Raw genomic sequence first — 26346 nt, 5'->3', positions numbered from 1 at the left:
TTTTTCCTGGAATTAGGAGTGAAAGGGAGAGCCAACATTCACTCTGGAGATGCAGAGGGCACAACGCAGCAGAAGACCGAAGGCAGCGCATTGCCCCGCGGGAGCTGTGCTGGCCAGGGCAGGGGTACTGGGGCACTCACGTGCTTGCATCCAGCAAAAACAAAGCTAATGATACATCTCACTTCTTATTCTTCAACATTTTGTCTCCACACAAAACCACAGACACACCTGGTTCTGCAGAGCCAACCTGCTGCAGACGCAGGGTCCAGCAGCTCCACGGCTCCTGGTGTGCAGGACAGGCCTCGGACACCACAAGGGACAACCTCTCCCCCTCCCTGCCCGGCACCTCCCCTTTGCTGCTCAGGACACACGGTGACGGCACCACAGACCAGAAGTGGTGAAAAGCACAAAGTCCCAGTGCTCCCAGCTTCCCTCCAATGGGAAGCTGCACCCCAAGGTACGTGGTGCTGTTTGGCCACAGTCTAGCAGTTAAACATCGTGACGAGGCAGTAATTGGCAGAGCACAGCTCAAATCATCTTACCATCATGGACCTCTCCAGCTCTACCTCTTGGAGCAGCTCTGCAAACTCCTTAAAGGACTCAGCTGTAAAGAAAAGAAGAGGCTGGTCAGTGGAGCTGGGATGTAGCACTGGAGCGCAGGACGTGCTCTGGGGTACCTGAATCCAGCTGCACCCCCAGCATCGCCGTCCAAAGGCTGGCCAAAAGCTGCAGAAGAGGTGGCCCCTTCGGCAGAACCGGAGTTAGGCAAGGCCATCGGGAATGGTTTGCCATGTATTTACCCACTGGAGAGGAGGGCTGGCGCCCAGAGCACCGTGCCAGATAACGCCATGGGAAGGGAAGACAACATTAATTAGCTCCCATTAGAAATTGCGCTGCACAGCCGGTAAGGCAGGTGGCAGGGAAGGGGCAGCTGCCAGCCCCAGGGACCGTGGCAGGACAGGCACTGAGGGCAGGACAGGGCTGCACGGAACAGCCCCAGGACCTCTGCCTGAGCTGGGAAGAGTGCAAGGGCTTTCTGGGACCAGGACAAGTCTGTAAAATCAGAACAGACTGGAATGACAGAAGATTACACCCAGCAACAAGAAGCACAAAGCCCATATACCTATGGAGAACAGGCTGTGGGTGTGGGAGCGGTCAGATATCCGCCCTGCTCCCCAAAACCCTAACAAACAAAATATGGCACTGATCAGAACTGTGCTTGGAGCCCAGCTGCAACCGAAGCAATATGAAATCTTTCCTTTAACAAACTGAAACAAGAAGCTTCGTTTAGCCTGGGGAAAGAGGAGAGGAGGCAGGAGCAGCAGGCTCTCCCCACGCCAACAGGGTTATCCCTACGAGGGAGCACTGAGTCCTTCTCCCTGCCCACTGGAGGGAACACGGGAAGGGGCTGAGTTGAGAGCCGGGGAGAAACCACCTGTCCCAGCAGAGCACCAACAGCACTGAAACGCGGAGCTCTGCAACCAGTCGGGTTCTCAGGGAGGCTGCCAGGCCAGGCTGGGCAAACCCCTGCAGGGCTGCGTGTAGAACGCCTACAGGGATAACCCCCGCTCCTTGGGAATTACCCGGGAGCCTGTTGAGAAAGGCTCCCACGGTGCCACCCATCGCCTCCAGCTGCTGGCGGCAGCACCCTGCTTGGAGTAGTGCTGGGAACGGGGCTGGTGGGGCTGGTGCTCAGCCCTCCTCTGCCATCCATAAAGCACAGGGCAGCTTTGCACAACCTACAGCAGCTCCTGCGCTCGCCGAGCAGACCCCGTGCTCATGACAGAGCTAGAAGAGGCACTTGGCAGCTGCTGAGCAGTTTCAACACTGTCTGAAAGTGAAGCAAAGAACATCTGAACTGCCTGGCTGGCACCAGAGCTCTTGAGCAGGGCGGTATCTGGAGCTCTGGCATGCCTGGCTCGGCACGGCTGACACAGGAGGGAATGTGGCAGGAAGAGTGAGGCGTGTGCCACAACAGCTCTACCCACGGATCAGGGGGAGGATGCGTTTGTGGCCCCTCTGCAGACTGAGGGCCCTATCCCCACATCCCCACACGGTGCCTGAGGAGTTGTACCTGTCCTCGGGCTCCAACCCAGCCATAACGCTGCTGCGCAGTCAGTATGCGCTGCCGGAGTTAGAGGCTCCGCTCTGCAGTTGCTGAGACAACAAAAGGGAAAAACCACAGCCTCGTGACACAGTCCCTCAGCTGGCAGCATCGAAACACAACCTTCCTGATGAGTCAGGCACTTCTGAGTTCTCTTCCAGAGCCAGGGCTTTGGAGCCCAGCAGATGCAACTTCCCAATGGTTCCTTACACTTGACCACAGGGCTGACATGCTCATTCCCACTGTGGTTACTCAGGACGATGTGAAACCTGAAGTGTGCGCACAAGCCGTGAGCCTGAGCCAGGAAAGGGATTCTCATGGGGAGAAGGAGAATCCAGCCCTGAACTCACAGGGAAAATATCAGTGCCTAAAATTTCCACTACATGTATTTCTTCTTGCTCTCCAGAAGAGTCTGGGCACACATTGCCCATCTGCACCTGCGGAGTTGGTCCTTGCACCACAAACATGGGGCTCAGGCTGCACCAACAGTGTCCAGGAGCACCGGGCTGTCCTGCACTGCTGGCCCGTGTCAGCGGTTGCAAACTTTTGTTGAGCCAAGCTGAGCTGAGCAGGGATGCTGCCAGCAGCCGCTGCCTGCCCAGCTGCACTGGGAACAGCCAGGGAGCCATTGCCAGAAGCCTGACAGGAACATCAGCCGCTTCGAACCAGAGGATGTCAGGTTCCTGTGCTGGGGAGGGAGGAACACGCCGCCCGACTCCATTGCTCCATTCATCTCTGAAGGAGCTGCTGATGCGGGTCCCATGTGGGTGACCGGCAGAGGTAGCACAGCCATGGTGTAACTTGGTGTAACGCAGTGTAATGTGGTGCAACCACGGTGTAATGCAGCATAACGTGGTGTAACCACAGTGTAACCATAGTGTAATGCAGCGTAACACGGGTATGTCTGCAACTACCAGTGTCCCTGGGGACAGTGCCGCGCGGTACAGCCAGCGTGGACCCAGCCTCGGTGTCCTGACTCGCTCCGGCAGCCCAAGGCCACCGTTGCCATTCAGCCCACTCTCTGCCTTCATGAAGAGGAAGCAGTGCTCCGTCCACTATATTTACAGATCAAACACATTCCCTGATGCACAATAAGAAGTACTTGTGACTGTTTTCCTTCATTCCCATATCCTGAACATCAAACGAGCTCCTCGTCTCCCATGCAGGTCTCTGGCACCCTTGCAGGAGATGGAAGCCACTATGGAGATGCCAGCGCTCTGCTGCTGTTCCAGGGACCAGGGAGCCTGGCAAAGGGGTTCAGCCCCAGCAGGCGCTGCAGGGGTTGCTGGAGGAGGAACCTGGTGCAGACTGGTTCACACAGGGAAAGCAGGGATCTCTTCCTGATAAAGCAAACCAGATATTCCCCAGCAAAAACAGAGGTAGAGAAACCGTCTCCTTTCACCACAGAGTTTTACATTTTCCTCTTGTTCTCCTCTGCCCATCGTCTCCCCATGCAACTTCTGCCTTTCCCAGCAGTCCTCCTCACGTGCTGAGGATCAGCAGTCCTGCCACCCCAGCTCACCACAGTCCCAGTGCACCGGTTCACCGCAGTCTCCCACACCATCTCACCACAGCCGCACCACACCGGCTCACTGCTGGCAGGCTCCACGCCGCTCCTGCACCCAGTGGGCAGAGGCAGGTGGACAGGCAGCGCAGGGGCATGGGACATCAGAGCTTTGTGCCTTCCAGCCGAGAGAAGGGAAGGTCCTTTCCCTGGGTGGCTGTTTGCTTCAAATCCCTTTTTGATTTGGGGCATTTACAAGGCAATGTTTTCCATCCTTTATTCAGATGCATTTGGACATTCAGCACCTCTGTTGCTATTGGATTTGGAGGCTGACTCATTTCCAGGGGATTTCACTTAGAGTCTTTCCATAAAGGAAATCAGAGTTTGAAGGGTAAGCGCACTCCGCTTTAAAGTGCTTTAAATAAAACAGCCCAAAGAAAAGGCTTTACTTCCTTCCCCTTTCATGAAGACCGAGAGCCCCGACATCAGCAATACCATACTCACAGCTGCTCTTCAGCAACAGCCTGACAAGGGAGGGGGGTGTTGTTCTTTTTCCCTGCGTTCAGCACCCAGGAGCAGCCTGGCTGATGCTCTGTGCCCCTGCTGCAGGCAGCCCCATCCCCTCAGAACAGACCCGTGCCCCGGGATTTTCTCCCATGGGCCAGGGACAGACCCTCGGGGCCGGAGGATCTCCTGTTATCCTCCTGCAGATGCACCGCAGCACCCACAGCCCCACACCAGCCACCAACAGTGCTTGCTAAGCCAAGAGCAGCATTAATTTGCCCAGCGCTGGGTTTAGGGCACCCAGGCTGTTTGGTTTGGCTCCCTGGGTGCAGCTGTGTAGCCTGCGTGGTTGCTCCAGGCTGGCAGGGACATAAACCGGCTCTGGGTTTGCTAATCCCAAAGCAGATGTGCAGATCAGTATGACATACGTGCCACAGGCTCCCCTCCCGCGGCACAGAGCCTGCTGGGCATTCACCACACAATGACACAGCCAGCAATTTCTTTTTTCCCAGCAGTTTGCAGCCTGGTCCCTTTTCAGGGCAGCACAGGGCAGCTTTGTCTTTGTAACTTGTTCTCTGTGGAGCAAAGGCAGCTTTGGGAGCAGCACCCGCCTGGACCAGGAGACACAACAATGCACACATGCTCCCTGTCTACCTGTGGAACTGGGAAGTGGGATCTCCTGGGAGGCCAGCACCGCACCACCATCCTCCCCAGTGCCTGGCAGCACAGAGCAGGGCCAGAGCCATGGAAATCTTCTCAAATTATCTGCTGAATTTGGAATGTGAAACTCTACCCGTGAAAGCTCAACACTGTAAAACACGCTATGGAATAGCTGCCTGGCATCCCAGGAACCCAGCTCCTGATGTTCTTTAAACACCATCAGTGCAGGCAGATTCCTAGGGAAGGAGAAACTTCCTTAGAGACAGAAAGTTTGTATCAAAAAGCCGAAAACTTACCAATATTAATCTCATCATCCGTTAGCGTGTCACCAATAAAGTCAAACTGAAAGGACTGCAGAGTCTGGGAGAATTTCTGTACGGCCGAAGAGTAACCTGGAAAAGGAGAGGGTGATAAGGCTGCGTGTTTGCAATCATTACACAGGAACAGCAGAAACTTCACCTGAATGGAGCAGAAAGATGGTAAGGTGGTTAGAAAATCCACGGGCATTGTGAATTTAAGCACTTTGGAAAATGCTGCAATGCTGACAACCATTGGAGGCTGCACAGAGCATTTGTTCTGTTTTCCTTTTCTTTCTTAGCATTGTTGATGCCTCAGCAGGAGCAATGGAAGCACCAAATTAGACAAATGGCTGAGTGGCAGCCTTGTGTCCCACTGCAGGCAGGGAAACCTGCAGCTTTACATGCAGTGCCCACCACCACAGGGAAGCACGACATGGACAGCAAAAGAAGAGCAAAGGAATATTTGAATACTTTGATTTTCCCCCACTTTTGGATTCTGGCAACAGGCACAGTCCCTGGGCTCCTTTGTGGGGCTGCATTGGAGATGACACTTTGCGACCTGGACATTGGGAAAAGCAAACAGGTGGCCTGCACGGGATCCTGGCAGGTTCCCAGCTTTCTCCGCATCCCTGTCCCAGAGCCAGGAGCACCCTGGGAGCCCTGAGCCATGTGGCAGGCAAGGACAGCCCAGTCCTCAGCCCCAAAGCACAGATGGTCCCCACTCTCCCCTCAAAAGCCGCCTTCAGCCTCCCCTCTGACGGGTCAAACCTCCACTCCTGAATGGGCAGATTCAGCCCTGAATGTGGCTATTTAAGCACAGCTGCCGGGGGGCTGAGAGCACATAAATGGGTGAACTCCAGCACAGAACGATGCCATTGATTTGATGGAAACCCTCAGTGAATAATCCACCCTCAGTGCCCACAGCATTGCTTCAAGCTGGGGCCGGAGACTCTCATCACATTGTTGCTCAGGGGAATCTTTGTTCATTCCCCTGCAAACCTCACCATATTCCCTGGATGCTGCTGATGGTCTCTGCCCACTGATCACACTCACAATGGGTTTGCATGCAGTGACCACGTGCACGCACCCTGTTGCCCAGACCAAGGCAGCCGGAGGTGTACGGCCATTCCCGCTGTCCTGTTCTGGGATGGCCACCCAGGACAGCCCAGGAGTCACCAGGATGCCATGCACGGACTGCACTGCAGGGAAACAACTGTGGGAGCTGTAGGGTTAGGAAAGGAGAGGAAAAGCTGGAGGGAGAGTCAGGGTTCGAACGCCTGGCGTGGCTCCGGAGGCGCACTAATGGAAAGCAGGCTCCTCCGGAGGAGCGTGACTCGTCCTCCTACACGTACAGAACCTTGGCTGAACACTGGCTTCTGACAAACCCTACAGACACACAGAGGACGCACAGCCTCGGGCGCTGCCGTGGGACTGAGGGCGTTCCCATAATGATGAGGTGTTTATTGGGGTGACTGCGAGCGTACCCTGACATGGCACAGCCACCAAGAGCACAGCTGAGGGCTGTGTCCAGCAGGGTCCAGCAGCCAGGACAGCACTGGGGCTGCAAAGCATCTCCAGCCTGTGCGGGAAGCTGTGCCTTCTCCCAGTGACACCTGAACAGTGGCATGGGGACACCGGAGGATGAGGGTGAGGGACAGATGAGCTGCAGCCGCAGGAAAGCAGCTCGACAGCAGGAAGGGGCCACTGAGGTTTCTGGAGCTGGGCAGGAAGAGATCAGCCACATGGGAAAACAAGGCTACATCCCCGTGCTGGGAGAGATAAGCCCATACGCTCCCTCATTTTAACAGGCAGTCGGAAGCTTTTTCCCCCTGATACAAACGCACAGCTGCCAAATATCCCCGCTGTGCACACCCAGACGCTGGCAGCAGAGAGAGGGTGCAGGCTGGGGAGGGCAGCTGCAGGGTCGTTCCTGCTCACACAGCAGCAGGAATGCCTGCAGAAAGCCTGACTAGCTGAAGGAATAATGTGCACTTCCAAGCCAGGGACATCACTGCAAACAGCTCACTGCCCGCCAGCCCCAAGGACCCTGCCCGCTCTTGGTACAGCTCAGCCCGTTTCCATGGAAACGCTCCAAAACGCATTCGATTAGGAATCTTCTAGGACTCTTCCTCCTTACAGTGTTCAGAAAGCAATGCCAGCTTTCACAATCTGCGGTTGCAATAATTTACTCTTGCAGTGACGATGAAGTCCCATCTCTCTGCACAGCCCAGCCGAGCCATGCCCGGCCGGAGGGAGGCAGGGAGCGACAGCCGTGCTCTGCTGTGGCTGCACACAAAGGACTCGGGGTTGTGTCTCTGCATGTCCAAACACACCTCCAGGGATCACAGCTACTGAAGGATGTGCCACGCAGTTCACTCACTTCTCGTTTCAACCAGTCACAGCATCCCCAGGTCACCCAAGATGAGCAACAAAAACATCCTGCTCTCTTCGCAAAAAACAAGGGCTGCTGAAAAAGATCCCAGCCAGGTGCCCTAAACCAGGCATGGTTCTGCTTTCCCTCCACTGGTTAGAATTTAAACCAGAAGGAAACCATCGCTACAGGCCAGATGCAGCCCCATGCACTCCTGCATGCTGCAGCTGTGGAACGGGGCAGGGAGCTGCTGCCTGAGAGCCTGTGATGCTCCAGATGCCCCAGATACACACCTTTAATTAGTGCTGTGCTCCCCGTTGCCCATCACCACAGCAGTCATCAGCCAGCAACATTCCTAGTGTAAAGCATCCTTGATTTTACTCAACTCCAGCTCGCGCTAAGGACAGAGGGAAAACCATGGACAACTAGACCCAACCAGCCCACGGCGTCCCCGACTCGTTCTGTCCCCAGGAAGGGGATAGGATAGGATCCCTGGTCTGGATGGGAATGCGAGAAGGGACTTCACCTGCCCGGACGCATGAGCCATCAGGGGAAGAGCAGCCAGAGGCTGTCGCGAGAACAACGTGCTCCCAAATCAAGCTACTGTATCCATCAGAGCAACAGGCAGCAGCGTGGAAGTGTCCTGCACAGAGCAGCTCACCAGCAGCTTCCACAGCCCATCCTCGTGGCTCTGTAACTACCAACATCTTACTTAAAAATTAAAAATTAGAAAAGTAAGGAAAACCCAAACCAATTTTGAGCTACGCCAACACAAACAGAGACCAAAGGCAAGGAGGAGTTCCACTGATGGATTTTGCTTTCCTCTTCTTCAGCTTGAAAACAGAAACATTAAGCCAGCCACACACTTTGATTTCTTTCAAATAAGCAGACAAAGGAGAAGAAGAGTTCATCCTGTACTTAAATAAGAGTGTTTTAAGCTAAGGACAGATTTTAGGGCTAGGATTTGAACGCTGAAATCCATTTTTTTCAGGGAGGTGTTGCCAGACCCTGATGTGCAGCAGCTGAGGATGCAAATTTCTTCCCAAAGCTTGGTCTCTGCGGGATTTTTTCTCCTTCCTCATGGAGAGCAGAGCAACAGGACATGCAGAACATGAGTGAAACCATTTTCCCCTGCAGCACGCAAAAGAGAGGGCTGTGATCCCCGAAGGGAAAAGAATGTGCCCATTGTTAGCGACTCCCACTGAAGAATTTCCCAGGGAGCTGCATCATGGAGATGGAGTGCATCCACACTGCCACCCTGGAGAGGAGGCTCTGGATGTGGTACCCGGCCACTGCTTCCTGGGGATTCTCTGAGCTTGCAGCAAAGCTTTAGGAGCCAGCACACAACGTGTTTGGCCAAGGGGCAGGATTCTGCTCCAAGCTGCTCACCAGGAGTTGAGCAAATACTGAAAGGGTTGCAAAGCAGAGCAGATTCACCAAGGCGGTAACACTGCCACAGCCACCATCCCCAGGGGCCAGAACCCAGCAGCGGTGCTGGCTGCCGCTGCGTCCGCATGAATTCCAGCCCAGCTGGTGTCCAAACCGTCACCACACAGGGAATGGCTCAGCAGTGCCCTGGAGCGGACTAAGCTTGCTGAGAGCCGCAGCGTGAGGGGAAAATCACCCGTCTCCACAGGCAAGCTCCCGGTGTGCTGTGGCTGAGCAGCGCTGTGGGGATCGGGGCTGTAACTCAGGCAGGTGGGCAGATGGAAGAAAAATCATAGAATCGTCAAGGTTGGAAAAGATCTTCGAGCTCATCCAGTCCAACTGCCAGCTCAATCCCACTGTGCCAACTAAATCATGTCCTGAAGTGCCACATCAACAAGTTTTCTTAATCCCTCCAGGGATGGGGACTCCACCACTGCCCTGCGCAGTTTCTGCTGGGGCTTCACCACTCTTTCAGTAAAGAAATTTTCCTCATATCCAATCTAAACCTCCCCTGGTGCAACTTGAGGCAATAAGTAGCTGCACCCACTTATATCCCTATTTATATATATGGAGGCCAGTCGCCCTTTCTCACAGCCCTCCCCACCCCTGGGGACAGGGTGTAGGAATGATGAATAAAGAACAGACTCTTTGAAAAATCAAATAAACCCCAAAAAGCTGAGCCATGGGAAGCAGATGAATTTTCTCCTCCCTCAGGAAGCAAGCTGCTGAGGAAGCAACCCACACCCAGGGGGCATCGGGATCCCTCCTGCAAAGCGGCTGGTGGGTAAGGGCAGGGCAGAGCTGCACAATTCCTTGCTGCGCTTTGGGCCGCCCGGAGCTCGCTGGCTCTGAGTGCAGTGGAGTGAGCTTTTGGCACGGCTGCTTTGGCGCAAGCGGCAGGAGAGGGTGTGCTCCAAGAGCCGCGGCTCCCTGCTGTACAGGCAGTACGAACACAGGGAAAACAAACACGAAAACAACAGCCTCTTATCCGAGGCAGAGCATGAGCAATCCCCACAGAGATATCTTATGATCTGCAGAGCCATCGGATGCATCTCGTTCCAGCTTTACAGCAGCCACCCTTCCCCAGCAGGGGCCAAGCGAGTGAAAACCAAGCACTTTTGCAGGCGGCTTCAGCGAGCGAGCGCAGCCAGCAGCTCGCTCCCCCAGCACATGATGATTTCAGAGTTTCCTTCGATAAGGGCACAGAGAAGGCCAGGCAGGAGGCTGATGAGTCACACGCTGTGCAAGGCGAAAGCTTGCGAGCAGCTTATGAACCATCCAAAGTGGCTCAGCACGGGCAGGAATGCGCATGGCTCCTGCTCCAGGCTGGGAGCTGCTGTCAGTGTGGACAAGGCCAGTCCTGTGCCAGCTGGAACCATCTGGGCGCATCCCCGGGCACCTTCACCTGACCAGCACTGGGGTGCCCAAACCCACCTGTGCCGTGGAGCTCCATTGGGTGGGCTCTGCCGGGACCTATCCTGACTCTGGGCATCTCTGCAAGACCTACAGCCCACGAAGACTCAAGGGTCCAGCTCTGTGCAAGTGCCATGGAGAATCCCTGACTCCCCGCAGGTCCCCAGTCCATCAGCTGATGGTGGAGGAACATAACACATCCCACGTGCTCCATTTACACAGCTATTGGGTTTAGTAAGGTTAATAAAACTGCTCTTGTTTTAAAAATATCTACTCTTGGCACTTCACAATCAGTCTTGGCTGGAAGAATAGGATAAAAAGGAGGCAGAACAGCCTGCAGAGAGCAACCTGAATTCTTCACTTGTGTTTAAAAGCTTTATCTCAGACTGCTCAGCCGCTCTTATCGTCAGTGAACAACCATGACTGCACATTCACCTGCACAGAGAATTTGGTGACAGAAAGGACACTAGGCACAGGGTAGTGTTGGAACGAGTCCCAGGAGGGAAAAGCCAGCACAGCCTGGGGATCGCTGCTCCTGGAGAAGAGGCTCAGCCGGCAGTGGTGAGGAGGCTGCAAGGCAAAACTAAAGCCAGCGTGGACAAGTTCACCATCCCCAAACCCGAATGAGAAGTTTCCAAAAGCTTTTGTTTCATAAGCTTCAGAAACTCTAAACCTTGGTTTATGCAGTTTGCAACCTTTGTAAGGAAAACACCTGAATACCTGCCACCCGCTGAGTGTCACCAGTGTTTCCTCTGGCATGTTCAAGGTCTGTAAGGAGCACTGCTGCGCAGGGAAAGAGTTTGTCCTTTTCTTCTATAAACCTCACTGCACACAAGCTTTGTGCTTGTGACAGCTGGAGCCGAGAGGTGGCATTCCCGGCAGCATCGGCACCACAGCCCAGCACCCCTGGCACGCTCTCACCCCTCTCCCCATGGGAAACTTGGCACTCCAGCAGCTCCGTGCAGAGCGGACCCACAGCCAGGCACCAGAGATCGGTGCCAGAGCGTGTTCTCCATGCGGGTCCAATGCAGCACGGGGCTGAGGAGCAGCGCGGCCAGGACTGTGCCAGGGGGAGGTGTCTGGCTGGGGAACAAGCAGGGCTGCTGTTGCCGCTCCATGAAGCCAGGCTGGCATGCAGCAGGACAGAAGCCACCCGGGAAAAGCCCGCGAGCAAACACGAGACCAACATAATTAATAGATCATAGAACCATAGGATGGTTTGGGAGGGACCTTAAAGCCCATCCGGTTCCAGCCCCCTCCACAGGCAGGGACACTTCCCACTGAGTCAAGGTGCTAAAATTAAAATGCTCCAAAAATTTCTCAAGGAAAAAGGCAGGAAAGCCAAGTCTCCACACGCGACTCAGGAGGAAACTCTTTGGTCAGCAGCAGGGCCACTTTGAGCCCGATGTGAGTCTGTGGGCTATCACATAGGTTGCAAAACATGGCAAACATCCACATCCTCCCAGGGAAGGAGCCAGGAAAGCAGGAGAGGATAGATGAAAGCTCTCTGCATGTCTCACTTATGGCAGAAGGAAAAGTACATTTAAACACACGAAAGTGACCTTAACTGTTGCCCTAGCTCTTTGTGCTGGTGCATTTAGCCAAATCCTTGGGTAGCACATTGAGGTGCTGACTGGGCTGGAAAAAGTCATCACAAAGTCCTGTGCCTTGTTTTGGGTTAAGCTGGCCCAGGGCTTGGCATTTGTGGCTCCCACAGGAGCTATAAGATGCCTGACTCTGCAGGAAAAGACCCTGGCCAACACTCCTGCCCCAGGCTTTGCATCACCAAATCAAGCAGAAGCCAGCAGCTCCCAGAGAGGCTGCTGGAGACCTTGCCACCCTGGATGGGTGGGCAGACCCAGCTGATGCAGGGAGGGGAGCGAGACCACCCAGGTGGTCCCTGCAGGGCCAGGTACCCTGCAGCCTCCATGGGAGCCATCGACGTCGAGCCAGGGCAGCAGCCACACGGCCAAGCAAACAGGACAGCACCAGCAGCCAGGGTGAGCAAACTGCTCTGGCCTGGGGCAAAAATCAAACCAACACACATCAGTGAGCCCCAAACAAGGGGTAGGATACGGATACGCCTCGCAACTAGGGTGAAACAAGGGGTGGAATACGGATACGCCTCGCAACTGCGGTAGGCAGATACTGTGAGTGCTCCTCGTCTTTCCTGCCTGCATCTGCATATATGGATTTGGTGGTTAGGGGAGGACTGGCTTTTTGGAGGGTTTTTTTTTTGTTCCTTATTCCACTATAGTTTTTTAATCCCAGGTTAGGGCACTTGGGGTACTTGGGAACTTGAGGTCCTGGATTCTGTGCATAGTGTCTACAGTCCTGGAAAACGAGCTGCTCTGTCATCTCCCAGCTGAAGAGACTGCCCTCTTACCACCCGTCCCGGGGACATCGCAGTGTGCAGATGCAGAGTGGTGCTGGTGGTAAGTGAGCTGAAGTCCCCAGCATTGATTGACATGCACACCCACCAACACCCCTTTTCTTTATGAGTTGAGCATTGCTTCATGAAAAGTGGCTTCAGGGGACAGGAATTTGTACTCCTGCTCCACTCAAAGGTGGAGACACCAGCCCAGAGAGGGGAAAAAAAGGTGGTGTGATTTTTTCCAGTGGAAGGAATCACATCTGGTGGATATTGTTATGTGGATCCTCTTAGGTCAAGGACACCAGAGTACTTCCAGTATCACTTCTGCAAATAGCGCTGTGTGTTACCAGTGCTGCAGAACGTTGTGGTCTCTCCCACACACAGAGTTTATCTGCTCAAAGCCTCCCAAGGTTTCCGTGTGAACAGCTTCCAGGTGTTCCTGTTATCAGCTTTGCCAAACGGTGGTGCAAACCGCAGCCTGCAGCGCTGTAGCAAGGATACATACATAGGAGCACACACATCTCCAAATCCTCAAGGAGACATTGTTGTTCTATCACTGCGTGCTTCTCTTCTGTGGAGGTCCTGGTTCCTGGCTAAATGAGTCTCTTACCAAGTGTGATGTGTACAGGTCTAGGACGTTTTGAGGCCCCCACAACATCACCCTAAAATGTCTCTTCAGACAACTGGGGCTGAGAAGTCAGGAGAAAATACTAAAAGTTATCAGCAGTAACTGGAGCCGTTCCTGGATGAACCCCCCCAAGTGCAAGGAAAACACATTATTGCTAGGCAGAAGTGATGGATTTTCCAGCAAGTCATTTTTCCCCCACTGAAGCCCAGAAAGAGCTGAACGCTTGCTGTTACGGTGCAGTGTGCTCCAGGAGAAAGTGTCCCTGCAGCAGCAACACATCCACTTCAGGCAAGTCAGCCCATGGCAGCTCCTGCCAGTGCCACCAGCACAGGGAAAACCAGGACCGCCTCAAAACAAGAGATTTTGGTGACGCTCTGGTGGGAAAGCATCAGTGGACAACCAATAGATCCGTGTCTGTGTTCCTCCTCGGTGATGCTCACACCTGCTTTCCTCACTGGGAAGGCGACTTATGAGGCAGTGGGGCTGATGCCTGGCTGAACTGCCTGTTTGGTCACTCACCCTGTCTGCAGCTCTGGGCTCAGCTTCCTCCGAAGCTGGAGTAATGACAAACGCCATCTGCTATCTCCAGAAGCAGGGACACAGACTGGCCAAGCTAACGAGGCCATCAAGCCCTCATTCAGCTGATGAGACCCAGCCACGGCCAATTCTTTGTTTCGAGAGCTGTGCCTACTGGTCCAGTGTCTGATCCTGCATCCGCTCAAGTCAAGGCTCTGTACTGCCTGTCGATGAGTCACAGCATCAGGAGAGGGCACGGATACAACCAGAGGAGAAAGAAGAGGGCAGAAGAGCAGCTCTCAGCTGGTCAGATCTGCTCAACAGCAGCCGTGTTACTGACCGAGGGCTCAGGAGCAGCCTCCTCACACTCGCCCGGCCAGGGCATCAGAGAGACTGCTCATGAGTCTGGTTTGGACTCACTTCCCGGCTGTACCGGGACATTTCCATGAGACAGAAGGCCTCTGTGCATCCTCACAGCTGATTTCTGTGCACATCTTCATTAATGTGCCATATGCTGGCTCACAACTAAGCTGTCTTTGTGGGATGGGATATTTTTACTGCAGGCCCTCGATGCCAAGCTCTGCTGCGAGCGCAGAGCTAATGTTTGCCTGGAAAGCTGCAGCCTTTCCGTGCCAGCAGAAGGGCAGCGTGGGACAGGCTCACTCCTCTTCCCCCTTTTCCAGAGGAGCCTGAGGTTTGTTCGGACATCGGCAAACTCCAGTACCAGGCTCTAACAGACTGGAGTAACTGATTGAAGCCTTTCAACCAGCACACGGAGTCTGCAGGAACCGGGCAGAATGGCCATGCCAGGGCTGCTCTAAATTCACTGAATACCACTCCACTTTCCAATGCTCCAGGCACCCTCAAGCACCTCTAACAACAGCACAGAAACCTATCGGGAGCAGGTCTGCCACGCTGAGGACCACAGAGTTGCCCAAGCCCACAAATGAATTCCCACACACAGGGCACGGTGCCAGACCTGTAGGGAGGAGGATGACAGTGGGATCTTCCCTGCCCACCCAACCCCTTTCGTTACAGACTGCTGGGTGCTTTGCAGGCAGTGCTACCTCCATCCATTTCTTTATTGCGATATCCTTCCAGGATAAACCACTGGCACTGCTGGGGATGGCCAGTGAGCGACATGCAAAGTCAGAAGCGATCTGCAAAGCTTTATGCGATCCAGAAATCAAGTTCAAAACCACATAGACAACATTTGCATGAGAGCTCAAAGCTCTTCCAGCTTCAAAGGACCGTTCACACCATTGCAGCACTTGTACATCAATGAAAAGAGCCTCAGCTCAGCATTTCTCAAGTTCCATTTGAAGTATAATGGCAAGGGAAGATCAAAGACCAGAGGGAAACTGATGGGTTTGCATTACCACACACATAGCAGCAAGGAGAGATTCCAAAAATCCCAACATACTGAACCACAGAAAGAAAATGCTGTGAAGGAGCCATGCTTACAACAACTATGATGCTAAACAGCCACCTACTCCTGACAGCCATGCTCATGGCCTCGAGCACGCAGCCTGCATCGAGTCTTGTCTATGACACCAATGCTGGCCACCACGGCACAGAGCTGTGAGCGCTGGGACACAGACAACCTGCTGCTGGGGATGGACACCAGCCTGCGGGGACAGATGGACACCAGCACAGCACGGTCCAAGTAGAGTGGACCTTGCGAACTGGGGGCCAGCAAGGAGCACTGAGCTCAGCTTTCAGAGGCGAGAGAAACAGCCCCAGGGCAGCATGCAGAGTCGTGACAGCACTAAGGAAGATGCTCGCTGGCCACCCCAGGGAGGAAGGATGACCTCCTGCCCCTCTCAATCCCACCAGGGCCAGGCCATGCAGGCTTCAGCCCCAGCAGCTCAATGTATGGGACCAGCATCATCACTTGGTGCTGCCACGACTCTGCATGCTCCTGGCAAAAAAAGAAGGGATGCAGCCAACTTTACAATAAAAATAACTTCCATTTCTGTCTCGCAGTAACGCACTCACCATCAGTGACTATCACACCCAAGATTACTACAAATGAACAATATTTTCCTGTGCTTCAGTCAGTTTAACTTCATTTGGCCCCACCCCACGCTTACTCAGCTCACGGTGCCCCACACACAGTCGCCTGGTGGGGGTTTGTCAGTTAAGAGACAAACCCACACTTGCAAGGAGCAGCCGCGCGGCTGGGATGGCACAAGGACGCGCACTGGGATGCAGGGAGCACACGGCACTTGAGAGTCCTTCAGCTGCAGTATTTTCTTGAGCGCGGTGCCATGTCAGAGCTGGGTGCCTGGCGGGGAATCAGCTCCTTTTGGAAGGCAAGAGGAGTTTAAAGCATGAGGCACATCCCTCACTATGGTAACAGCCCCACATCAGGCAAAGCCCTGAATTACTGGCAGCCCTGCAGGAGGGGAAACCAAGGCAGGCAGCATCCCAAGGCAGCTGAGCCCCTCTTACTGCCTGCTGCCTCCTCGGAGCACAACTGAAACCACGCACGCCTTCCCATTGGTGTGAGCTGGAGGGTTCCTGCAGCCTTAGATCAGGCTCCCTTGACATGCGTGCATGGAGCTGCACTGGCCACGGCTGCTGCTGGAAACAGAGGGAGGATGTGCATTTGTGAAACAAGTAATCTGTTTAATTAAAAGAGCGCTCCTACCAGCCAGACCTGTATCCCTGGAAGCACTTCACGTGGAGCATTTACAATTCCATGGTACCTGAATGACTCACCCAACAAATCTGCACTCAAGCTACAAATACAAATATGGTGAATTAATCCGCCAGCAAACGGGCTATAAAAAAAGCCAAAAACCACCCCAAAATCTCCAAATAGAAGCCACCCATATAGCACCCCTTGGACATAGGATGCCTGGCTTGCGCTGCTGCCACAATACGTGATCGCAGGTGGGTTTTTCCTTTTGTAGCTTCTAGAGACTCTGCTATAACGCTCCTACTGACTTACAGCCCAGCAGGTAGGCTGGGGCACCCTGACTGGCCGGGCGCTTTCACACAATCACTGCCAGCAACCAAGAACAGAACAGCACACGTGCTCCTGGACCGCAGACAACTCAAGCTGCCCAGCTTCTCCCAGTACAGGGTCCCGAGGAGCTCCATGTAATCTCACACTCACTTTTTTCCCCTATTACTCAGCAAATGGAAAATAAAAGACAGCTTTGAGCCGTCCCAGGTATTTAAGTCTGCACAGGTTACTACAGCCCAGCGGACCCTATTTTCCCTCAGCAGGGAATGGCCTTTCTTTCCTTGCAGACCTGGCATGGCTGCGTGTGTTTTCATCCCGACAGACCGTGCTGCACCCCAGTCCTTTGTCCGGCCGCTTCCATCCCCACCAAAGAGCCCACCAGCCGGAGACAGTGGGTGGTGGACACGGCTGCAAGTGTGAGCACAACAGGGGACCCACCGGCTCCAGACCTGACATAGGAGTTTATTTTAATTAATCAGCAAACAGCAGACAATACAGATCTGTAAAGCCACCCGCGGGCCGTATGCAGAGCCGTGAGTCAATGCCTTGGAACAGCTTGGCCAAAGGTTTAAGCAAGAGGGAGCCTCACCCATCTGAAGGGTAGGGCGGAGGACAGGGCCTCTGGACACAAAACAGACAGGTCCAGTCGGAACAATCAGCATAATTAACCCTCTACTCTTGATGAAGAAATACCACTCTCTCTCCTGGTGAGATCATCATCACCATCACCTTTGCTTCCCAAGCTGCTGAAGGACAGGGCCAGACCACAGCACTGCTAAGGGGCAGAACTGAATTGCCAGCTACTGCTGTTTCCAACTGCGGATCGTTGGCCATTGCTTTCTCCGGCTGGGAAGCGGATCGTTGGCTATTGATTTTCTAGCTGGGAAGTGGATCATTGTCCATCACTTTCTCTGGCAGGGAGGTGGGACTGGCCAGCCACCAGCCCAAGGTGTTTAGGCAACACACAGTGAGTAGCCCCGAATTCCCACCCACAGTCCCACATGGACAGGATTCAGAGGAAGGCCTGGAATTTTTTGATGTGATATGTTAGCTAAGGGGGAATGGGTGAACCCCTGTGAGCTGGTGGAAACCCGGGTAGGAATCAGCCCCACAGCCTCCCCAGCTGCCGCTCAGCCCTGCCCGCATTCTTAAAAAAGAAAATAGTGCAAACCCACCCCCACCGCCCTCCAGGGAAGAGATTTAAGGCTTCCTCAGCTCTGGGGGTTATCTGGGCTGCCTGGGCACACTCAGCTTCCTCCTTTGCCCCTTCCTCCTTCCCAGTCTCACTGGGACTCGTCTGCTGACCCAGCAAAATCCCCTCCCGTCCCTGCTCCGAGCGCATCATTAGGGCTTACGAACACAAAAAAGGGAAACGGATTTGATCAAAGCAACAAAGAAAAGGCATAGCATTTAAATCAACAATTAAAAAAAATCTCTTTGGTTTTCATTTTGTCGGGTGGTTTTTTTTTTTCCCCGGGACCAAGCAGAGATTTGTGTATTTTGTAGCCCGCTTCAGCATCTCCCAGCGCCGTGACGTCTGCGGTGTCAGTCACACCAGCTTTTGTCCTCGCTGTTTTCCAGACGGGCACACACCGGCTATTCCAGCCACGGCCTCGATAACGAGGAAGCTCGGAATTATTCTGAACAAAAGGGCAGCGGCTAAAGCTGTTGACACCGACTGAAACCCAACCGGCTGGCAAGAACGAGAGAGTATGATAGGATCCTGCCCCACTGGTTTGTTATTTGCCTCCCGTTGGCACGACGCAAGCGCAGCACCCGCAGTGCCCGCAGCGCCCGCAGCACCCGGGCTGGAGGGAGGGGGACGGGGGAAAAGAGGGGGAACAATAGGCTGTCCTCCCCAAAGATGAGATTATTCTAATTAAATGAAGGTGCTGCCAGCTCTGCAGGGACACCTCGGCACAGCGGGGGCCAGCGTCTGCTGCCCATCGCCCACCAGCCCAGTCTGGGATGAAGGCAGCGTCGGGGGGGGACCCCGAAAGGGGGGGATGGAGAGGATGGAGGGGACCCCGAAAGGGGGGTGCAGGAGGATGGAGAGGACCCCGAAAGGGGGGATGGAGAGGATGGAGGAGACTCTGAAAGGGGGTTGCAGGGGGATGGAGGGGACCCTGAAAGGTGGGGATGGAGGGGATGGAGGAGACCCTGAAAGGGGGTTGCAGGGGGATGGAGGGGACCCCGAAAGGTGGGGATGGAGGGGATGGAGGAGACCCTGAAAGGGGGGTATGGAGAGGACCCCAAAGGGGGTATGGAGGGGACCCCGAAAGGGGGATGCGGGGGTATGGAAAGGACCCCAAAGGGGGGGATGGAGGGGACCCCAAAAAGGGGGTGCAGGGGGATGCAGGGGACCCCAGGAGAAGGGATAAAGGGAGATGGGTGAGGCCCCAGGAGGGGTCCCGGGGGCGGTGGCCGCGGCGCTCGGTCCCGCCGGGGTCCCCGCGCGCCCCCGCCCCGCCCGCCGCCCCGCTCACCGCGGATGGCGGCGATGAGCGCGTTGCCGTCCTTGATCACCTCCTTGATGAACTTGTTGGTGCGCTCCAGCTCCTGCTCGTAGCACTTGAGGCGCTCGCGGAAATCGGGGCTGTCCAGGTAGCAGTCGCTGAACTCCAGCGGCGGGTGCCCCATGGCTGCGCGGCCGCCCGCCCTGCGCGCCCCCCGCCCGCCGCCCCGCGACGAACCCACACCCGCACGGAGCCCCGCCCCGGGCCCGCCCCCCGGAGCCCCGCCCCGAGCCTCCCCGCCCCGGCCCGCCCCCCCGGAGCCCCGCCCCGCTCCCACACCCGCCCCCGGCCCGGCCCGGCCCCCTGTCCCTCAGGCCCCGCCCCGGCCCGACAGGCCCCGCCCCCCGCCCTGCGTCACGGCGCTCTAACCCCGCCCACGTTCCCACAAGCCCCGCCCACCCTCCCGCGCGCGGCCGCGCGGGCCCCGCCCCCCGCATCGCTGGCCCCGCCCCCAGCCCCGCCCCCTCCCGCGTTGCCAGGGACGCCCTCCCGCCCCTCGCGTGACGCGGCAGCTGCGCGGCGCGAGGAGATGACGTCATCGCGGCTTCCACGTCGCCCGGGCAGCCAAGATGGCGGCGGCAGAGGGGAGCGGCGGCGCCGGGGCCGCGGTGAGCGGGCGGGGGGCTCCGGGGGAAGGGGAGAGGGGCCGCTCCGCCCTCGCGCCGTGGGGTAAGGCCGGACCCCGCTGGGGCTCGCGGGGCAGCGGCTGCGGTAAGAGCAGGGGGACCGGGACCGGGGAGAGGGAAGGGCCAGGAGCAAGGCAGGGCCCGGGCAGGAGCTCGGACCGGGCAGAGTCCTGGAGCCGCTGGGCAGCAGCCTCTCTGGCTCCGCTGCCGGCCCCGAGCTGGCCCCGGGGGGGCTGTGCTGTGCTGTCGCTTCCCGCTGGGGCGGGGGTAGCTGGGCGCTCGGCGGCCCTGGGCTCCGGTCGGGCTGCAGGTCGGTTTATCGTGGGCCGTATTCTCCGTGTTCCCGGTCGTGCAAACACGGTTGCACAGCGGCTGGGCCCCACGATACTGAGAAACACAAACAAGCTCTCATTTCCGTTAGTTATGACTGTCTAAATAGAGGGCAAAAAGCAAGTGATAGGGAGTTACTGAAGCAAACAGAACTGCTTTGCATGTGTGTATTTCTCACCTTTCTGGGCCGTGGTGTAAGTCGGGCAGATGGCAGCTGAGCTCTATTGCTGACAGCGTTACTTAAGGGTTGTATCTGAGTTCAAAACAGTTGTTTTCATCTAAACCCAGCTGGAAAGCATCTAAAGTGAGTGCAAGCTGGTTTGTATTTGTTCTTTCTAAAGGTTTCAAAACCCATTTAGTTTGCAGGGCTTGCAGATGTGTCGATATCCGAGGACATCCCAGTGGAAGGGGAGATTACTGTTCCTGTTGGATCTCGCTCTCCTGATGAAGACTACTCCACGCTGGATGAGCCCGTCAGGGACACTATTGTGAGTCTGTGATGAAACACATGTACTGCCAGCGGTTATGCCTTTTGGCACAGATCAGCTTCACTTGCACTTCCCTGTAGATTCACATGAAATAAAATTTAAAAAAAACTGAATTGTGGCCCCAAAGTTTCCCTGTCATCTGAAAATCTTTGCAAGGGAAATGGAGCTTGGGTTAAAACTCTCCTGACCAACGGCATTTTTCATTAATTTTCTTTCTCAAGAGGGGCAAACAAATTGTTGTTCTGATTACATATTGGTAAAGGATTAAACGCTGGGGTCACTGAGGAAGGTGGAAGAAGCAGGCGCTGTTTGTTGCAGAGGGTACTACAGAAATATTGGTGTTGGATCTTGTGCTTTACCATTGATGCTGCTTTGCTTCTGTCGTCTACTTTGAGTTGTGAACTGTGGGGTTTGTGATGGGATAAATTACAGTGTTTCTTCTTTGTTACAGCTGAGAGATCTGAAGGCTGTTGGGAAGAAATTTGTCCATGTCATGTATCCGAAGAAGAGCAGCGCGCTTCTCAGAGACTGTGCGTATGAGATTATCAAATTCTCCAGAGTGTGTTTGCTGACAGACTTTGTCTGCAAGGGAAAAGAGTGTTCAGTGGGACAGGGATTTGGAAGCATCTGTTCCATGCTCTGACTGTTGTTGTAGAATGCTGGGTAGCAAACATGGGAAGTTGGAGTGTTACCTGAGCTCTTTAGAAGCAGAACATGTGCCAGAGTGTGTAGCAGTAGCTTTAGTGTTGGTGGGGTTGGAATAGATTGTTATAGAATATGGCATAGAATGCTAAATAAGAAAATTACAAAGGAGTGTGATGTGGAAAATCATACTCTGGAAGTGGGAAAAAGTGCTTTGTTACCTCCAGGAAAATGAAGCAGAGCACTGTTCCACGGTACTTATGTAATTCTTCCCTTTGCCTACAGGGGATCTCTGGGGCCCATTGGTGCTTTGCGTCTCACTCGCACTGTGAGTACTTACAGTACAGCCTTGGGGGTTTATGTTGTGTTTTCCATTAGAGAAATGAGAGATTAAAAATTTCTGATCCCTATGTTGAGATCAAGCCCATCTGATCATCCCCTGCTCTTTTGCAAATACTGCCCACTTAGATTTCCTTACAAAGTGCATTTATCACATTTCAAGCCTGTTAGGGCCTCCCATCTTTGACCTTAGGATTTCAGGGTGAACTCATCCTCGTGCCCTGACTCTGGGATGCTCTCATGGAAAGGTGTCCTGATCCACGTGTCCGTGACTCCAACATGTGTGGCTGACTTGGACCTCAGCCTTTGTCCAAGCACTGCGGTGTCCATGCCAAGCATCCTGGAGAAGCAGTGGAAAGAGAGGCTGTGGTAGTATTTTGCAGGTCGGAGGTGGTGGTGGCTCTGGGAGTCCCTGGTGCTCCCCTGGAGCGCACATCTGCCTGGGTTTGGGCGGAAACGTTGCTTAGATCCATCATCCGAGGCACGCCTGCATGCTTCATGTGCAGAAACTGTTCAGTGAGATGTCGGTAAAGCTTTAGCAAAAGCAGATGGTGTAACTGAAATATTCAAATCCATGCATGCCCACTTCCTCTGTTTTGTATTGCTTGGATTGTGTAGTTATTATAAGCTTTCTGTGAGGCTCGTATGTTTTGTCGTGCACCATGCTGCCTGCTTTGAGAGGCTACCAGACTTTTGGCACTTCCATTTTCACCCTAGCTTGTTGTCTGTCATTTTATTCTCCTCCATATGCTTACACAGTCCTCATAACAAGTAAACAAATGGACTGAAATGCCCTTAGCTGAGCCACAACCATTTTCCTTTCCTGTATAAAACTGAGGATACTGTTAAAATTAAGAAAACAGATGAAAAATGATCAGTTGGCCTCTGACCTAGGGACCAGTGTTTTGGTCTCCTGTCCCATCATCTCCTCTAGGTCTACAGAAGCTCATTTACTGGTAGTAAATGTTCCCTTTCTCTGCCACCTCCCACAGGATGCTCCAGGGCGGTTCAGCAGACAGCAAAGATGATGGAGGGCCCCAGTTTGCCGAGGTCTTTGTCATTATCTGGTTCGGTGCAGTTGTCATCACGCTAAACTCCAAGCTGCTTGGGGGAACAATGTGAGTGCTGCTTTATTGAGCAGCGGTTAAAACGCTCCCCTGTGTGGAATCTCTACACTGCTTTGACTGCTTTTTTCCCATTTCTCTCTCTCCTTTCCAGATCATTTTTCCAGAGCCTGTGCGTCCTGGGTTACTGTGTGCTGCCGCTGACAGTGGCAATGCTGGTGTGCAGGCTGGTGCTGCTGGCAGGTTCTGGCACAATCAGCTTCATCATACGCCTCATTGTAGTGGCTGCGATGTTTGGCTGGTCGACGTTAGGTGAGTTCCTTTTGGCACTGTAATGCTGTGGTGTGCACTGAGCAGGGCAACGTTCACAGAGGTGCATCTCCGTCTGCATTCTGTTGGGTAAAACTGGTGGATGTTGCAGCTTAAGCCATTTCCTAGGCTGATGAAGTTTTGTAGAAGGATTCTTCCAGTCCTTGTGTTGGCAGAGGTGCCTCCTTTGCCTCTGCTCCTGTGGGTTGTCATGGATGTGCAAGCTGACTTCAGCAGGAGGGTGATCATTGAATGTTAAGCCCATGTGAGACTACTGGGTGTTATAAATACTGTTGGAAAATGCTGTTTTCTAACAGATGCATTTGCATTATTTCTCCTGTTCTTAAGCTGTAAGTCTGCCCCTTGTTACAGAATGTTTATCAGCGTTGATCTTTGCATATGACTGGTGACTGTAGACCGTTGGTACTGAGCAATGGATTGCTCTTTCTCTTTCAACATGATTATAATGCAGCCCCTAGTTTAAAGTGATTGCCATCTGCAATGGTTCTGAGACTTCCAGTGTGGTGCTACTCATATTTCAAGGGTTTTTCTCTTCCACCAGCATCTACAGCGTTCCTGGCTGACAGTCAACCCCCAAACCGCAAGGCCCTTGTCGTCTACCCGATCTCCCTCTTCTACTTTGTCATCAGCTGGATGATCCTCACCTTCACGCCACAGTGATCGCCGGGCAGGAGGGAAGAGACCCTCATATGGACTGAAGCTTTTTCACGAGCGCTGCAGTTAATTGCTGGCTTTATCTCTTTCTAATTTATATATAGAGATACTGTAAAAAGGCAGGAGAGGGGATAAAGCCAGAGAACTGCAAACCCAGTCGTTTGTGTGTCACTCTTTCAAAAAGACAGAGAGGCCCAGCTGCTGAGGGGGTTTTTACTTAGCTCTGCCCTTCAGTTGTGTTAGATAAGAAATGCCCACTGTGACAGGGATTGCTCTGCCGGAAGAGCAGAGCGGGAGATCCTGGAATTCCATGACATTGAGTGGATGAAGATGGAGTTATAGGATCGCACGACGTGGCAGAATTCTTGCTTACGCTTGGATTCTCACTGACGATGAATATGCCTTATGATATAACAGAACTGTGTTGCTGTTATGTGTGGGGTGGGGACGAAATGCGTTTGACTCCCTTCTTGTTTACTCGGAGTATTGAAATGTGTGTCAAGGGCGTCGTGGGACTCTGAGCTTTCACTTTGAAACCAGATTTCAGCAAAAAGTGACCTGGCTCTGCACTGCAGTTTGTTGGAGCTGGGGGAAGGGAACTGCCTTTGCTCATGTTCTCATGTTGTGTGTTTGTTTCGTCCCTTCATGCGTCAGGAAAAAGCGTTTCAGCTGAACGCCTTCAACACCACAGTTACTGATGGACCCGTGGATCCGGTGCGAGGGTGTGTGTTTGCACTGGGAAGTTGTAGACCTTTTGATGTGACCTGGAGCAGGGAGTTAAAAGTCCTGGTGAAACAGGCTGAACTGGTTTGCAGCTGGAACTTGGCTGTTGCTGCATGTTGAGAATGGCAAATTGGACAGTCAAGTGTGTGTCTATCTGATAAAGACAAAGTTCACGTGAAGTATGTGGAGGATTTGATACCCAAGGTGTTTGAGTGCGAACGTGCCACACCAGGATGCGGGCCCCAACATTTTAAAGCGGGTTGGAGGAAGGAGATGACATCGTGACAAAGGTGGTGGCTGCGATGAAGTCGTGTGTAAATTCTGGTTCTAGTTGCTTGTGTGAGACTCCATCTGGTTGTTTACATGGCGAGTGTTTCACCATATGTGTGTACAGGTGTGCATGTGGTTCCTTTGTGTTTGCACCGAGATGTGAAGGACTTTTCTATAGGGTGGGGTTTTGTTTAATACCTTTTGTAAAGAGGAGGAGGGTTCTTCTCTTGTGTCCTGTAGGTGCACTTGTTTGCCGTGCCCAGGTGTGCAACTGCGCCACTTACAGCTCAGTGGGGCATTGGGACCTGGGGAATCGACTCTTGGAAACTGGACAGGAATTATTTATGCTGCCTGTGGTTTCCAGTGAGCAATCCAAGGGGAGAGCGTTGAAACATCTAGGGGTGAAAAAGTGCCAGTAAAATGTCACTTTTCTTGTAAGCGTTTCCTTTTTCCTGTAGCAATGGGGACAGACCTGGTGCTGGCGCACATGGGGCTTGCTGAGGTGTGAATATCCCTGATATTTATATAAAGTGCAGATTTTGCTATAAACGCTGTAACTATGGGATGGCTGGAGAGGACATTTCTAAATGTGCAGATTATAAGTAAGTTTCTGGGACTGTGGAGGAAAACAGGGAAGGGAAAATCTGCTGCTGTCTGCGAGGACCTGACTTTGCCACAGAGTGGTTGTTACTGGTGTGTGTCCGTGCAGCTGACAGCTGTTCCAGCTGCTGCCTGTACAGCCACAGCCATGGGTTTGTAGGTGTGGGTATACATGGAAACAGGGAATTCTTAAACTTCCATTAAATTATTAACGATATGGAATGTGGTTTGTCTTTTACAGTTTGTGTGCAATTTCCATGCATTAAAACATTGGTTTGGCTTTGTGAAGCTGAGAAGGAATATCTAAGGGGAGGTGACAGTAAAGCTGTTGATGGCTCCCATGGGATTCTTTGAGCCAGATCGTCTTTTCCTGTTGCAGCACAAGAATTTAACCATACTTTTAGATAAATCCTTGGGTTTCTGTCTCTGCAGTGCCTTGAGACTTAGGCTGATGCATCTGAAAAGTAACTGAAGTAACTTTTAATTGAGTAAGTGTCTATTGAAAAGGAGGACAATGATTTTTAAGAGGAATTAAAATCCCGGCTTCTTCCGTGCTCTATTTGACTGAGACCTGAGCCTTGTGATGGTTTATTGTGTCCCTGCTCTTGACTTACACAAGAGAACATTTTTATACTCACTGGGTTTACTTTTCAGCTGCTCACCTGAGTTTTCAGTTGAGGGGTGCTTTTAAACTGATGGAATGAGCAGGAATGTTCTGGTTGTACAGTGAATCTTTTGGGTTGGTTTTGGACTCATGGCAATTCCTCTAGTGTGGAACCAGTCATCCATTAAAACTATACAATCTGTCTTGTATCTCTAAAGATGCAACTTGTCCCCCAGGGTTTTGCCTGGCAAGACACAGGTGGGGAACCAGATCATCTGTGGTTCCTCTAACAGGAAGCAGCAGACATTAGTGTCCCGGGTAGGAGTTCTGGTTGACACCTGGAGGTGTTCAAGGCCAGGTTGGATGGGGCTTTGAGCAACCTGAT

General features: G+C 53.5%; 2 protein-coding genes across 2 annotated transcripts in view; one reads left to right on the top strand and one right to left on the bottom strand.

Annotated features, from left to right (window-relative positions):
• The window catches only part of OPHN1 (oligophrenin 1), a 52389-nt gene extending 32934 nt beyond the window's left edge, over positions 1 to 19455 (bottom strand). The window contains exons 1-3 of the mRNA XM_069868051.1: positions 19262 to 19455; positions 5069 to 5164; positions 543 to 604 (exon numbers count right to left, since the gene is read on the bottom strand). Coding sequence (XP_069724152.1) covers positions 543 to 604; positions 5069 to 5164; positions 19262 to 19415 — 312 coding nt within the window. The 5' untranslated portion in view covers positions 19416 to 19455. The remainder of the gene's footprint in view (positions 1 to 542; positions 605 to 5068; positions 5165 to 19261) is intronic.
• Positions 19456 to 19792: 337 nt separating this feature from the next.
• Positions 19793 to 26047, top strand: YIPF6 (Yip1 domain family member 6). The gene is made up of 7 exons (XM_069867617.1): positions 19793 to 19899; positions 20607 to 20735; positions 21187 to 21265; positions 21663 to 21705; positions 22709 to 22834; positions 22935 to 23092; positions 23652 to 26047. The coding sequence occupies exons 1-7, from the start codon at positions 19861 to 19863 to the stop codon at positions 23768 to 23770; spliced, it is 693 nt and encodes a 230-aa protein (XP_069723718.1). The 5' UTR covers positions 19793 to 19860; the 3' UTR covers positions 23771 to 26047.
• Positions 26048 to 26346: the final 299 nt, after the last annotated feature.

The sequence above is a fragment of the Phaenicophaeus curvirostris genome, chromosome 13 (assembly GCF_032191515.1).
Source record: "Phaenicophaeus curvirostris isolate KB17595 chromosome 13, BPBGC_Pcur_1.0, whole genome shotgun sequence".
Classification (NCBI taxonomy): Eukaryota; Metazoa; Chordata; class Aves; order Cuculiformes; family Cuculidae; genus Phaenicophaeus; species Phaenicophaeus curvirostris.
This window is presented reverse-complemented; position numbering and strand designations above follow the sequence as displayed.

Excerpts from the sequence above, each read along its gene's own strand:
- YIPF6 (XM_069867617.1), top strand. The coding sequence starts at position 19,861 with ATGGCGGCGGCAGAGGGGAGCGGCGGCGCCGGGGCCGCG. Across the intron at positions 22,835-22,934 it reads AAGCTGCTTGGGGGAACAAT|ATCATTTTTCCAGAGCCTGT; the intron begins GTGAGTGCTGCT and ends TCTCCTTTCCAG. Across the intron at positions 23,093-23,651 it reads GTTTGGCTGGTCGACGTTAG|CATCTACAGCGTTCCTGGCT; the intron begins GTGAGTTCCTTT and ends CTCTTCCACCAG.